Below are 15,464 nucleotides of genomic sequence, written 5' to 3' on the forward strand. Positions count from 1 at the left end.
CTGGTGGCCTTGCAGTGCTCCAAGGGCCCAGCAGAAAGCTGGGGACAGACTGCTGAGCAGGGCCTCTTGTGCCAGGCCAAGGGGGGATGGTTTGGCCTGCAAGAGGGAGCTTGAGAGTGGAGAGAAGGAGAAATGTTTGGTGCTGAGGGTGGGCAGAGCCTGGCCCAGGCTGCCCAGGGAGCTGCCCATGGCTGGCAGCAGTGCAGGGCAGGTTGTGTGGGGCTCGGAGCAGCCTGCTCTGGCTGGGGCTGTCCCTGCTGGCTGCAGGGGGCTGCTCTGGGTGAGCTTCAGAGGTCCCTTCCAAGCTAAAGCACTGTGTGAGGCCCTGCCTTACTTTTTGGACACCCTGACAAGAAGGATGCTGCTGCCTTTGAAGCCAACACACCCTTAAGCAAAGGCTTTTTTCAGCAGCCCATGCTCCCCAGGAGCTGACAGAGTAACAAAGTCTTCCACCAAAAAAGCAGCAACCCTCTAAGCAGATCTATGGCACAGCTTAGCTTCAGGGAAGTGCAGCTCTGGTGAACCCTGCCAGCTTCAGACTGCAGTGAAACAATCAGGCAAGGCCCCAGCAGACCTCAGCCTGCTCCACCTGGCAGGATGCTAATGGCCACAGCAGGCTTGGGGAGTGCAGTGCTGAAGCATGACCTTCCCCTGCAGCATGTGCAGGCCTTGGTGGCAGTTAACAGAAACCATCACAGCCTCACAGGCTGCACTGGGCTGGGAGGGAGCCTCCAAGGGCATCCTGGCCACCCCCCTGCAGGCACAGGGACAGCTGCAGCCAGAGCAGGCTGCCCAGGGACACAGCCAGGCTGAGCCTGAATGGCTCCAGCCATGGAGCCTCCACCACCTCCCTGGGCAGCCTGTGCCAGGCTCTCCCCAGCCTCCCTGTGCAGAGCTTCCTCCTGAGCTCCAACCTGACTCTGCCCTGCTCCACTTCCAAACCCTTGCCCCTGCTCCCATCCCCACAGACCCTTCTGGACAGTCCCTCCCCAGCCTGCCTGGGGCTGCCCTGCAGGTATTGAACTGCAGCTCTGAGGTCTCCTGGAGCCTTCTCCTCTCCAGGCTGCACAGCCCCAGCTCTCCCAGCCTGGCCCCACAGGGGAGGTTCTGCAGCCTCTGAGCATCTTGGTGGCCTCCTCTGGAGCCTCTCCAGCAGCTCCAGGTCTCTCTAGTGTTGGAGGTTCCATACCTGGCCACAGCCCTGCAGGTGAGGTCTCCCCAGAGCAGAGCAGAGGGGCAGGATCCTCTCTCCAGCTCTGGCCACACTGCTTTGGCTGCAGCCCAGGCTGCCCTTGGCCTCCTGTGCTGCCAGTGCCCATTGCTGGCTCCTGCCCTGCTCCTCCCCCCCCAGCACCCCCAAGGCCTTCTCTGCAGGGCTGCTCTCAGTCTCATCCCCCCCAGCCTGGATTGATTCTGAGGGGTGCCCAGAGCTAGGTGCAGGACCTTGCTCTTGGCCTTGCTGAGCCTCAGGAGATTTTTCTCCAGCCTGTCCTGGTCCTCTGTAGGACCTGGCCCTTGGCCTTGACAAAACTCCCCAAGCCTAGCTGGAAGGCTGGAAGGTTTCCTGTGGAGCTGGGGAGGTGCTGGGTACTTACTGCAAGTCCCACTGCTGAACATGGGAATAGTTTCAAACATCATCTTGTGGAAGAGCAGTGCCACAGGTCTGTAGTCCAGGTGGTTCTTGAGCAGGTAGCTGTAGTAGTAGACATAGCGTCGCTGGCTGGGAATGGTCACTCCCTGAGCAGAGGGGAAACAGAGGTCAGACCCCAGCAGCCCTGGGCAGCAGCCCTGACACAGCTCCCACCATCCACCCCAGAACCACACAGCATCAGGGCTTCAGGGCTGGGAAGGGACCCCCAGGGATCCCCCAGCCCACCCCCCTGCCAGGGCAGGGCACCCAGAACACACCCAGGGGGGTTGGAAGCTCTCCACACCAGGAGACTCCACAGCCTCTCTGGGCAGCCTGCTCCAGGCCTCCAGCAGCCTCACAGGGACAAAGGTTTCCCTCCTCTTCCCCTGGCACCTCCTCTGCTCCAGCTTGCCCCCAGTGCCCCTTGTGCTGCCCTTGGCCAGCCCTGAGCAGAGCCTGGCTCCAGCCCTGCACATCTTGATCCCCAGCCATGAGGGCAGCCCTCAGCTCCTCTGCTCCCAGCTCCCAGCCCCAGCTGCCTCAGCCTGGCCTCCCAGGAGATCTTCCACTGCCTGCAGCAGCTCTGTGCCTCTGCCATGGACTCTCTCCAGCACTTCCCTCAGGCCCTTCCTGACCTGAGGGGCCCAGAACTGGACACAAGATTCCAGCTGTGGCCTCAGGAGGGCAGGGCAGAGGAGCAGCCAGCATCAAGTGCCACAAGTGGAGATACTCTCAGGTACTCTCTGGTGGGATCAGGCACAGAACCATAAAGCACCAGGGGCTGGAAGGGAGCTCCAGAGCTCCTCCAGTCCAAGCCCTGCCAGGGCAGCAGCACCCAGGGCAGGGCACACAGCAACACAGCCAGGGGGGGTTGGAATCTCTCCACAGAGGGAGACTCCACAACCCCCCTGGGCAGCCTGCTCCAGGCCTCTGGCACCCTCCCAGGGAAGAAATTTTCCCTGGTGTTGAGGTGGAACCTCCAGGATCCCAGTTTGTGCTCACTGCCTCTTTGACCTGCTCCCCACAGCCCTTCTCATGCAGCCCAGGCTGCCCTTGGCCTTCTTGGCCACCAGAGCTCCTTGCTGGCTCCTGCTCAGCCTCCCACCCCCCAGCACCCCCAGCTCCTTGTCCCCTTCACTGCTCTCCAGCAGCTCAGTGCCCAACCTCTCCTGCTGCCTGGGCTTGTTCTTACCCAGCTGCCAGGCTCTGCCCTTGCCCTTGTTGGCTTTCATTCCCTTGCTCCCTGCCCAGCTCTCAGCCTGCCCAGCTCTGGCTGGCTGGCAGCACAGCCTGAGGGCTCTCACCACTGCTCCCAGCTGGGTGCCAGCAGCAAACAAGCTGACATAGGACAATACAAGGCAAGTAAGTCATGAATGCAAGGGCAGCTGAAGCACCTGGAGTAAAGCCTTGTGGTTTATGCTGAGCAGAGCTCAGCAGCAGCTCCCCTGCAGAGCAGCACAGAGCCCAGAGAGCAGCTGAGGGCTGCTCACACACAGCCATGCAGCTTTCCACTGCAGTAACCTGGGGCACTTCTTTACTCTGGAGCACCCCATGCACAGTAAGTTCTAGCAAGAACCTAAGCCACCCCCAAACCCCTCCCCCACCTCCAGCCCATCCTCTGTGGATGGCTGCACCCAAAGAGTGGCTGTCAATGGCTCCATGTCCCAGTGGAGGCCAGGGACAAGCAGAGTCCCTCAGGGATCAGTTCTGGGACCAGGCTTGTTCAACATCTCTGTGGGTGCCATGGACAGTGGCATTGAGTGCACCCTCAGCAAGTTTGCTGATGACACCAAGCTGTGTGGGGCAGCAGACAGCTGGAGGGAAGGGATCCATCCAGAGGGAGCTGGACAGGCTGGAGAGCTGGGCAAAAGCCAACCTCAGGAGGTTCAACAAGAGCAAGGGCAGGGTCCTGCAGCTGGGTGGAGGCAATCCCAGGCACAAATCCAGGCTGGGCAGGGACTGGCTGGAAAGCAGCCCTGAGGAGAGAGACTTGGGGGTGCTGGGGGAGGAGAAGCTCACCAGGAGCTCTCAGTGTGCACTTGCAGCCCAGAAAGCCAACCAGATCCTGGGCTGCATCAGGAGAAGTGTGGCCAGCAGGGCAAGGGAGGTGATTCTCCCCCTCTGCTCAGCTCTGGGGAGACCCCACCCAGAGTACTGCCTCCAGTTCTGGAGCCCCTATGGCAAGAGGGATGTGGAGGGGGTGGAAGGTGTCCAGAGCAGGGCCAGGAGGATGAGCAGAGGGCTGGAGCTGCTCTCCTGTGAGGACAGACTGAAGGAGTTGGGGCTGTTCAGTCTGCAGAAGAGAAGGCTCCGAGGTGACCTCATTGTGGCCTTACAGGATCTGAAGGGGGCTCCAGGAAGGCTGGGGAGGGACTGCTCAGGATCTCAGGGAGTGATAGGACTAGGGGGAATGGAATGAAGCTGGAGGTGGGGAGATTCAGGCTGGAGGGGAGGAGGAAGTTCTTCCCCATGAGAGTGGTGAAGCCCTGGGATGGGTTGTCCAGGGAGGTGGTTGGGGCTCTGTCCCTGGGGGTGTTTAAGGCCAGGCTGGATGAGGCTCTGGGCAGCCTGATCTAGTGTGGGGTGTCCCTGCCCATGGCAGGGGGGTTGGACCTAGCTGATCCTTGTGGTCCCTTCCAACCCTGACTGATACTATGATACTATGATACTATGACATCTCCCTTGAACACGTTCCCCCAGCTGCTGCACTCAGCCTGCAGCCCTCTGCAGCAGCACACATTAGCTAGCAGCAGGCCCCTCATCACCCACCAGCAGGCCACTGCTGTTCCAGCTCCTTCAGGGCTTCTCCAGACAGCCTCCTCAAGCACTGAAGCAAAGAAGGAAGCTTCCCCCCCCACCCCTGAACCACTGCAGAGTCCCTCAGGAGCAGGTAAAAGGTGGCTCTGTGCTGCTGCTGGTTGTGAGGCTGTGGAGGGGCAGATGTGCAGCACCTGGGAGGCACCTTGACCATGCTCTCCATTTTTAAGCAGAGCAACAGCAGTTCAAGCCAGGAGATTCTGATTGCCTTTGCTGCTGCCACTGTACTCAAGACCAACACTTCCTTGTAGTACAAAATGGGCCTCTGAAATGTCTTCACAAAGCCCAGAGCAGAGAGTTTCATTAGCAGCATCACAGAGTGCTCTGGGCTGGGAGGGAGCTCCAGAGCTCAGCCAGCCCAGCCCCCTGCACCCAGCAGGGACATCCTCCACTGGAGCAGGCTGCCCAGAGCCCTCTCCAGCCTCCCCTGCAATAGCTCCAGGCAGGGAGCCTCAACCACCTCCCTGGGCAGCCTGCTGCAGTGTTCCAGCAGCCTCCTGGGGCACAACTTGTTCCTCACATCCAATCTCAATCTGCTCTGCTCTGCTTTGCAGCCCTTGCCCCTGCTCCTCTCCCTGCAGGCCTTTGGGAGCAGTCTCTCTGCAGCCTTCTTGGAGCCTCTTCAGGTCCTGGCAGGCTGCTCTGAGGTCTGCCTGGAGCCTTCTCTTCCCCAGGCTGAACACCCCCAGCTCCCTCAGCCTGTGCCCTCAGCAGAGCTGCTCCAACCCCTGAGCATTTCCATGGCCTCCTCTGGAGCCTCTCCATCAGCTCCAGGTCCTTGCTGTGCTGAGGGCTCCAGCCCTGCACACAGCCCTGCAGGTGAGGTCTCCCCAGAGCAGAGCCCAGTGGCAGAATCTCCTCTCTGCAGCTCTGGCAGTGCTGCTTTGGGTGCAGCCCAGGCTGCCCTTGGCCTCCTGTGCTGCAGGCTCACACTGCCTGCTCCTGCCCAGCTTCTCCCCCCCCAGCACCCCCAAGGCCTTCTCCTCAGGGCTGCTTTCTAACACCACATCCCTCAGTCTGAAGTGGAAGGGCAGAACCTGATGAGCTGCTGCGGGGCAGCCAATATCCAGCTTGAACTCTCCTTTTACTGAAAAGGAGCATCCAGCAACACTTTGATCTCAGAGAACTCTGCCAGCAGAGACATTCACCTCTAGCACACACTGGAATCACTACACACCCCCAAACATCACCACACACCTTAAGAGAACCTGAGGAGAGGAACTCCTCACCCAGTCAGGCAAAACCAAGCTACAACAATCACAGACCACAGCCTCACAGGGTGTGAGAAGTTGGAAGGGACCTCTGGAGAGCTTCCAGCCCCTGCCAGAGCAGCACCATAGGATCCAGCACAGGTCCCACAGGAACACATCCAGACAGGGCTGCAAAGGCTCCAGAGCAGGAGACTCCACAACCTCTCTGGGCAGCCTGCTCCAGGCCTCTGGGAGCCTCCCAGGCAAGAAGTTCCTCCTCCTGCTGAGCTGCAACCTCCTGGGCTATAGTTCATATCCACAAAACTCCTCTTCTTTGAGGCTGAAAATGCTGAGTGAGGAATCCCACAACTCAGCTCTTCAATCTGCCACAACACACAGCAGAATGCTAAGTGGAAAGGCTGCTTCAAAGAAACTGTCCAGAGCTGCTTGACCAGGAGATGCTGAAACCGGACTGGTTCAGTTAGACTCACAGAGCTGGCAGGGCTGGAAGGGACCCCAAGGCTCAGCCAGCCCCAACCCCCTGCCATGGGCAGGGACACCTCACACCACAGCAGGTTGCTCACAGCCACCTCCAGCCTGGCTGCAAACACCTCCAGCCAGGAGGCTTCCACCACCTCCCTGGGCAGCCTGGGCCAGGCTCTCACCACCCTCCTGGCCAACAACTTCTTCCTCACAGCCAAGCTCCAGCTCCCCACTTCTCCTTTTGCTCCATCCCCCCCACTCCTATCCCTCCCTCACCCCCTCCAAAGTCCCTCCCCAGCTTGCTTGCAGCCCCCTGCAGATCCTGGAAGGCCACCAGAAGGGCTCCTGGGAGCCTTCTCCTCTCCAGCCTGCACAAGCCCAACTCTCTCAGGCTGTCTGCAGAGCAGAGCAGCTCCAGCCCTCTGCTCCTCCTCCTGGCCCTGCTCTGGACACCTTCCAGCCCCTCCACAGCCTTCCTGTGCTGGGGGCTCCAGCACTGGCCCCAGAGGTGCAGCTGTGGGCTCAGCAGAGTGGAGCAGAGGGGCAGAATCCCCTCCCTGGCCCTGCTGGCCACACTTCTCTTCACAGTCTCACAGTATCACCAAGGTTGGAAGAGACCTCAAAGAGCATTGAGTCCAACCTGGCACCACAGACCTCATGACTAGACCATGGCACCAAGTGCCACATCCAATCCCCTCTTGAACACCTCCAGGGATGGGGACTCCACCACCTCCCTGGGCAGCACATCCCCAGGGCCAATCTCTCTCTCTGGGAAGAATTTCTTCCTCCCGTCCAGCCTGAACCTCCCCTGGCACAGCTTGAGACTGTGTCCTCTTGTTCTGGTGCTGGCTGCCTGGGAGCAGAGCCCAACCCCCACCTGGCTCCAACCTCCCTGCAGGCAGTTGGAGAGAGCAAGAAGGTCTCCCCTGAGCCTCCTCTTCTCCAGGCTAAGCAACCCCAGCTCCCTCAGCCTCTCCTCACAGGGCTGTGCCCCAGACCCCTCCCCAGCTTTCTTGCCCTTCTCTGGACACCTTCCAGCAGCTCAACCTCTTTCCTGACCTGAGGAGCCCAGAGCTGGACACAGGACTCCAGGTGTGGCCTCAGCAGTGCTGAGCACAGGGCACAAGGACTTCCCTGCTCCTGCTGGCCACACTCTGCCTGCTGCAGGCCAGGATGCCCTTGGCCTTCTTGGCCCCCTGGGCACACTGCTGCCTCCTGTTCAGCTGCTCTCCACCAGCACCCCCAGGTCCCTCTCTGCCTGGCTGCTCTCAGCCACTCTGCCCCCAGCCTGCAGCACTGCCTGGGGTTGCTGTGGCCAAAGTGCAGCCCCTGGCACTTGGACTTGTTCAGTGCCATCCTCTTGGCCTCTGCCCATCTGTGCAGCCTGGCAAGGTCCCTCTGCAGAGCCCTTTTGCCCTCGAACTGACCAACATCTGCTCCTAACTTGCTGTCACCTGCAAATTTGCTGATGACTGACTCAATCCCCTCATCCAGATCATCAATGAAGATATTGATCAGGCTGGGGCCCAGCACTGATCCCTGGGGCACACCACTGGTGCCTGGCTGCCAGCTGGCTGTGGCACCATTCACCACCACTCTCTGGGCTCAGCCTCCAGCCAGTTCCTCACCCAGCTCAGAGTGCTGCTGCCCAGGCCAGGGGCTGACAGCTTAGCCAGCAGTTTGCTGTGGGGGACAGTGTCCAAGGCCTTGCTGAGGTCCAGGCAGACCTCATCCCCACCCTGCCCCACAGCCACCAGGCAGTCACCTGATCATAGAAGGAGATCAGGTTGGAGAGGCAGGACCTGCCCCTCCTAAATCCATGCTGGCTGGACCTGAGCCCTTGGCCATCCTTCAGGTGCAGTTATTGCCCCCAGGATAATCTGCTCCATCACTTTCCCTGGCACTGAGGTCAGGCTGCCAGGCCTGGAGTTTCCAGGTTCCTCCATCCGACCCTTCTTGTGGATGGGGACCACAGTGGCCAGTTTCAGTCACCTGGGACCTCACCTGTGAGCCAGGACTGGAGGAAAATGATGGAGAGCGGCTTGGCAGCTCATCTGCCAGCTCTCTCAGCACCCTAGGATGGATCCCATCCAGTCCCATGGACTTGTGAGTGTCCAAGTGGCTCAGCAGGTCCCCAGCTAATTCCTCATGGATTACCAGGGCATTACACTGCTCCCTGACCCCCATCGCCCAGCTCCGGAGGCCACTCCTCCTGAACTCCTCCTGCCTTGCTGTTAGACACTGAGGCAAAGAAGGTGTTCAGGACCTCAGCCTTTTCCTCCTCTTCAGTCACAGTGCTCCCCTCCAGGTCCAATAAGCAGTGCAGGTTCTTCCTGCCCTCTCTTCAGTGTTGATGTGTTTGTAACACTGCTGTTTGTTGCCTTTCACAGAGGTGTTCAGCTTCAGTTCCAGCTGGGCCTTGGCCTCTCTGATTTTATCCCTACATAATCTAACAGCTTCCTTGAACTTATCAGGAGAAGCCTTCCTCTCCTTCCAAAGGTGATGCAGCCTCTTTTTTCCCTTTAGATCCTCCAGGAGCTGCTTGCTCATCCAGGCCCAGAGCCTTCCCCTGGGCTCATCTTTGGGCACATGGGAACCGCCAGTTCCTGTGCCTTCAAGAGCTCCTCTGTGAAGTAGCTCCAACCAGCCTGGATCCCTTGGTTCTTGAGGGCTGCTACCCAGGGGAATTTGCAAATAAGTTCCTTAAACAGGCTGCAGTTTGCCCTCCTGCAGCCCAAGGTGAAGGTTCTGTTGGTGCTCCTCCCTATCCCCCTGCATATTGAACACTTCACTATCTCGTGGTCACTGCACCCTAGGCAGCCTCCCACCATCACCTCTCCCACCAGCCCTTCCCTATTGGAGAGCAGCAGGTCAAGCAGAGCCTGGCCCCTGCTAGGCTCACTCAACAGCTGTGTCAGGAAGCTGTCCTCCATTCGCTCCAGGAACCTTCTGGACTGCCTCCTCTCTGCTGAGTTAAGTTCCCAGCAGATATCTGGGAGGTTGAAGTCACCCACAAGGACAAGACCTGATGATCTTGAGATGGCCTCCAGCTGCTTGTAGAACACTTCATCAGCCTCCCCATCCTGGTTGGGTGGTCTGTAACAGACTCCAACCAGGATATCAGACTTGTTAGGCTGCCCTCTGATTTTAACCCACAGGCTCTCAATACCCTCATCTTCCACCTCAAGCTCTGTGGCAGAGAGTGACTCCCTAATGCACAGAGCCACCCCTCCTCCTCTTCTCCCTCACCTGTCCCTCCTACAGAGCCTGTAGCCCCCCCGAGCAGCACTCCAATCATGTGTGCTGTCCCACCATGTTTCTGAGATGGTGACTACATCATAGTCACCCTGGTGGGCCAGGACCTCCAGCTCCTCTTGCTTATTGCCCAGGCTGCCTGCATTGGTGTCCATGCACTGCAGCTGGGCTCCCACTTCTCAATTGCCCCTACCTTGTGCCCTGCTCTTTCCTCTGCAGAGGGACCCATTGCCTCACCCACCCCCTTCAGACCTAGTTTAAAGCCCTCCTGATGAGCCCTGCCAGCTTCAGTGCCAGGACTCTCTTATCCTGTCCAGATAACTGCAGCCCATCAGGACCCAGCAGGTTGGGTGCAGTAAAAGTTGCCCCATGACCAAAGAACCCAAAGCTCCTCTGCTGGCACCATCCCCTGAGCCAGTTGTTGCTGGTGTGGGCTCTGTTCCTCACAGTGCACTCCCCTGCCACTGAGGGGACTGAGCAGAGCACCACTTGGGCTCCTGCCCCACCAATCAACTGTACCAGGGCCCTGAACTCCTTCTTAATCACCCTGGTGCCCTTCTTGCCAATTTCCTCACTCCCAGCTTGTGTTACCAGCAGAGGGCAATAGTCAGAGGCTAGATCAGCTTTGGGAGTCTCCTTGCCATGTCCCTGCCCCGGGGAGGGAGCAGCCCTCGCTGGGGGATGGGTCGGGACAGCATATGGCTCCCTCAGTGCCCCCCAGGAGAGTCCCCAACAGCTATAACCCTTCTCCTCTTCTTTGTGGAGCTGGTTGTTATAGCTGGTGGGGACTGCTTGGCCTCAGGCTCCTCTCTGGATGGTTGCTCCTCAGCCCTCTCATCCCCACTGCCCTCGGCCTGCAGGGCCTCAGGCTTATTATGCAAGGGCAGCAGAGGAGGAGGAGCCCAGGCCCTGCTTGCTGCAGCCCAGGCCCTGCTTGCTGCAGCCCAGGCCCTGCTTGCTGCAGCCCAGGCTCTGCTTGCTGCAGCCCAGGCTCTGCTTGCTGCAGCCCAGGCTCTGCTTGCTGCAGCCCAGGCCCTGCTTGCTGCAGCCCAGGCCCTGCTTGCTGCAGCCCAGGCCCTGCTTGCTGCAGCCCAGGCTCTGCTTGCTGCAGCCCAGGCCCTGCTTGCTGCAGCCCAGGCCCTGCTTGCTGCAGCCCAGGCTCTGCTTGCTGCAGCCCAGGCTCTGCTTGCTGCAGCCCAGGCTCTGCTTGCTGCAGCCCAGGCCCTGCTTGCTGCAGCCCAGGCCCTGCTTGCTGCAGCCCAGGCTCTGCTTGCTGCAGCCCAGGCTCTGCTTGCTGCAGCCCAGGCTCTGCTTGCTGCAGCCCAGGCCCTGCTTGCTGCAGCCCAGGCCCTGCTTGCTGCAGCCCAGGCCCTGCTTGCTGCAGCCCAGGCTCTGCTTGCTGCAGCCCAGGCCCTGCTTGCTGCAGCCCAGGCCCTGCTTGCTGCAGCCCAGGCTCTGCTTGCTGCAGCCCAGGCTCTGCTTGCTGCAGCCCAGGCTCTGCTTGCTGCAGCCCAGGCCCTGCTTGCTGCAGCCCAGGCCCTGCTTGCTGCAGCCCAGGCTCTGCTTGCTGCAGCCCAGGCTCTGCTTGCTGCAGCCCAGGCTCTGCTTGCTGCAGCCCAGGCCCTGCTTGCTGCAGCCCAGGCCCTGCTTGCTGCAGCCCAGGCTCTGCTTGCTGCAGCCCAGGCCCTGCTTGCTGCAGCCCAGGCCCTGCTTGCTGCAGCCCAGGCCCTGCTTGCTGCAGCCCAGCCTCTGCTTGCTGCAGCCCAGGCCCTGCTTGCTGCAGCCCAGCCTCTGCTTGCTGCAGCCCAGGCCCTGCTTGCTGCAGCCCAGGCCCTGCTTGCTGCAGCCCAGGCTCTGCTTGCTGCAGCCCAGGCTCTGCTTGCTGCAGCCCAGGCTCTGCTTGCTGCAGCCCAGGCCCTGCTTGCTGCAGCCCAGGCTCTGCTTGCTGCAGCCCAGGCCCTGCTTGCTGCAGCCCAGCCTCTGCTTGCTGCAGCCCAGGCTCTACTTGACTCTCTGGGCTGCAAGTGCTCACTGCTGGCTCCTGCTGAGCTTCTGCTCCTTAGAAGCTTAGCAAACCTTCTGCCCTTGCAACAGCTGCTCTGAGGCAGTAGTGTCAGAGCTACAGCAACCAGAGTGGAGCCGTTTGAGGAGTACCCTCGGTGGTGATCTCTGGAGGCCTTAAAGAGCTTGGCCTAGAAGAGGAAAAGCAGAGGGACAGAGGTAGGAGAAAAGAAGAACAAAAATGGAAGCTGGCTCACCTTCTTGTCTCTGGTCCTCACTTCCCCATAGAAATCCAGGGCTTCTTGAGCCTTTAAAAACTTGCCTCGGTGCAACAAATAGGCACAGATCATGACACCAGTCCGGCCCTTGCCAGCCTTACAGTGGATTGCTGCAACATGATTGTCATCTTCACTGAGCCATTGGTCAAGATCTTCACAAAAGGGTTTGATAAGCTCTAGCTGTGGTGGGTTATGGTCTTCAAAAGGGTACTGTGCAACTGCAACGAGAAGCAAGTCATCAGAGCCCCGGGGGGAAGCAGCGGCAAACGGCAAGGCAGCTCCTGTGGCAAGCAGGCTAGGAAAGGCTGACTGCTACAGAAAGCTCCTTGGCTCCTGGACAAGGATGTGAGGGGCTAGAAGGGACCTCTGGAGAGCTTCCAGCCCAAGCCCTGCCAGAGCAGGAGCAGAGAATCCAGCACAGGTCCCACAGGAACACATCCAGACAGGGCTGCAAAGGCTCCAGAGCAGGAGACTCCACAACCTCTCTGGGCAGCCTGCTCCAGGGCTCCAGCACCCTCCCACCAAACAAGTTTCTCCTCATGTTGAGGTGGAGTTTGCCATGTCCTAGTTTGTATCCATTGCTCCTTGCCCTGTTGCTGGACCCCACTGACAAGAGCCTGGCACCTTCATCCTGACCCCCTCCCCCCAGATATTCATAGACAGATCAGATCCCCTCTGGGGCTGCTCTTCTCCACACTCAACAGCCCCAAGGCTCTCAGCTTTCCCTCACAGCAGAGAGGAAGGGGAAGGATCTCCTCTAGCTCCACAGCACAAGGCAGGGATGGAGAAGGCTCACAGAAGGGTCTGGGCTGGAAGGGAGCTCCAGAGCTCAGCCAGCCCAGCCCCCTGCACTCAGCAGCCATTCAGGCTCAGCCTGGCTGTGTCCCTGGGCAGCCTGCTCTGGCTGCAGCTGTCCCTGTGCCTGCAGTGGGGTGGCCAAGATGCCCTTGGAGAGATCCCCAAGGCCCCCCTGGATACTGTGATCCTGAGAAAGCTGCTGAAGGGTCAGGATGCTCTCCAGGGGTCCCTTCCAACTGCCCCCAAGAGTAGAACAGCCAGTGCAAGCTGGGAGGCTTTTTAGGCAGCAGATCTAAATGAAATGAGGATTTCATTTGGAATCCTCTAAGGACAGCAAAGCAAAGGCCCTTGGGAGATGCTGTGGATTTGTCCATCCAACTTCCAGTCTCTCTCAACTCCATCCAGTCAAGTTCCCAAGGAAAGAAGACAGGGAAATAGTCCTGAGGGAACAGCCTGGAAGTTGCCAAGTGGTAAAGAGCATGCTGAAGCTGCTCTCCAAGGCTGCCATCAAGGCCCCAGCTGAGCTGCCCTGGGCTGGTGCAGAGCAATGAAGAGCTCAGAAAGTAACTCTGGGAAACTGTGAGCAGCACAATCCTGAGCAGGTGCTTGAGTAGCTGCAGGTCCTCCATGGATTGAGGTTCCTAACACTGGAGAACACAGCATGGAGAACAGGTCAGGTGCCTGACTCCAAGCTCCCTCACACCTGGCAAGAGCTTTTGGCTGGGGCAAAGCAGGAGAGAACTTCCAGCATGGAAGTTACTCCAGGAACTGCACAGCCTTTGAGAAGCTTTGAAGTCAGTCTTCAGTTGGATGCAGGAATATCCAAGGGAAGGAATGAATGGCTTTGGGGTTTCATGCTGGCTGTACAAACCAAAAGGTCCCTTAGACATTAACTCACTCCAATACCCTGACAGATCATCTCAGGGAAGGTCATTAGTCACCAAACCCAGAGTATTACTCACCCAAACCCAAGACTGGTATGCATCCAAACTCAGATCCTCATTCCCCTCACCCCCAGATCCACACTCCCCTCACCCCAGATCCTCATTCCCCTCACCCCCAGATCCTCACTCCCCTGACTCCCAGATCCTCATTCCCCTCACCCCCAGATCCTCACTCCCCTGACTCCCAGATCCTCACTCCCCTCACCCCAGACCCTCATTCCCTTCACCCCAGATCCTCACTCCCCTCACCCCAGATCCTCATTCCCCTCACCCCAGACCCTCACTCCCCTCACCCCAGATCCTCATTCCCGACCCCCAGATCCTCACTCCCCGACTTCCAGATCCCCATTCCCCTCACCCCCAGATCCTCACTCCCCTGACTTCCAGATCCCCATTCCCCTCACCCCAGATCCTCACTCCCCTCACCCCAGATCCCCATTCCCCTCACCCCCAGACTGTTATTCCCCTGACCCCAGACTCTCACTCCCCTCACCCCCAGACTGTTATTCCCCTGACCCCAGATCCTCACTCCCCTCACCCCCAGATTGTTATTCCCCTGACTCCTAGGTTGTTATTCACCTAAGACTAAGTTTGTTATTCAGCTAACCCCAGACTAGACAGAAGGATGAGCTTCCTGGTCCAGGGTGCCCAGGAGCTGTAGAAGCTCCATTCCTAGACACAGTCCAGGTGAGGTTGGCCAGGACCAGAGCACCCTGGGCCAGGAGGTGTCCCTGGCCACGGCAGGGGGTGGACCTGGGTGATCTTTAAGGTCCTGCCCAGCCCATTCTGTTCAGCTGACTCAGATGGGGATTCATTCTCCCAGAGCTTTCATTTCTGTGAGAGTGGTTTGTGTCCTCCAGTCTCATTTTGGAGGGATGCTTCCTAACACCACCACCCAAAGGACTTCTTGAAGCTTCACCTCCCCACCTCACAGCAAGTCTGCAGAGTGAGCTGAAACCCAGCTCCTGCAGAAGCCATCCTGCCAGCACTGCTGGAGGGAATCCTGCTCCAGCTAACTGCCAGGAAGATGCCTTTGCAGAAGCATCAGCAGTAGAGCAAGTTGCTCAGGTGGCTCCAAGCAATCTAACATCATTCCTTGGGCCCAGATCTCCTCTGTTACTGTTCAGCAGCTTCTCCTTTATACCTTCCTTCAGAAACTGAATCTGCCTTGAGTATGGCCAGCAGCTCAAGAGAGCTTCTCTTCCCCCTTTACTCTGCCCTAGGGATACCATATCTACGTCACTGGGTCCAGCTCTGGGCTCCCCAGTTCCAGAGAGACTGGGAAAGAGCCCAGGGCAGGCTGAGGGGCCTGGAGCAGCTCTGGGAGCAGCAAAGGCTGAGAGCCTGCAGAAGAGCAGCCCCAGAGGGCAGCTGAGCAATGCTCAGCAAGAGCTAAAGGAGCTGTGGGGGGCAAGAGGCTGGGGCCAGGCTCTGCTGAGTGGTGCCCAGGGTCAGGCCAAGGGGCAAGGGGCACAGAGTGTCAGGCAGGAGGTTGGAACTGAGCAGGAGGAGAAAGTTGTTTGGGGTGAGGCTGCTGGAGGCCTGGAGCAGGCTGCCCAGAGAGGTTGTGGAGACTGCTTCTCTGGAGAGATGCCCAAGCCCCCCCTGGATACTATGATCCTGAGAAACCTGCTGAAGGGTCAGGATGCTCTCCAGGGCTCCCTTCCAGCCCCCAAGAGCAGGACAGGCAGGGGGAGCAGACTTACCTCTGCAGTTAAATTTGGCGGTGTCATAATGTCTTTCAGCACATCTGCAGGAGGAGGAACAGAGCAGAGGTCAAGACAAGTCTCTGAGGCACATCTGCCACAGCATGCCCAACACACGGGACAGTCCCCTGTGCCCACCACCTCTCCCACCCCAAATGCCACCTGCAGGTAGCACACAGAACATCTGGCTTGCTGTGGCTGTCTGAAGCCCCTCACTAACACCTCCCTTCCCTATGGGAACTGCAGGGCCCCAGTGTGACCCTCAGGAGAGCTTCACCCACGGCAGGCACTCCTCCAGCCCTGCTTTCCACCACTGAGGCACCACCAGCCCCAGCAGCTCTCTGCTCCCACACAGACAGAGG

The 15,464-nt window shown here is 59.2% G+C and overlaps 1 protein-coding gene across 1 annotated transcript in view; it reads right to left on the reverse strand.

Annotated features, from left to right (window-relative positions):
- Window positions 1-15,464, reverse strand: part of PTEN (phosphatase and tensin homolog) — a 77,309-nt gene that overhangs the window by 16,424 nt on the left and 45,421 nt on the right. The window contains exons 4-6 of the mRNA XM_068169203.1: window positions 15,103-15,146; window positions 11,634-11,872; window positions 1,596-1,737 (exon numbers count right to left, since the gene is read on the reverse strand). Of these exons, the coding sequence (XP_068025304.1) occupies window positions 1,596-1,737; window positions 11,634-11,872; window positions 15,103-15,146 (425 nt within the window). The remainder of the gene's footprint in view (window positions 1-1,595; window positions 1,738-11,633; window positions 11,873-15,102; window positions 15,147-15,464) is intronic.

The sequence above is a fragment of the Melanerpes formicivorus genome, unplaced genomic scaffold, assembly GCF_026170545.1.
Source record: "Melanerpes formicivorus ecotype bairdi unplaced genomic scaffold, bMelFor1.0.p_v2 SCAF_171, whole genome shotgun sequence".
Taxonomy (NCBI): Eukaryota; Metazoa; Chordata; class Aves; order Piciformes; family Picidae; genus Melanerpes; species Melanerpes formicivorus.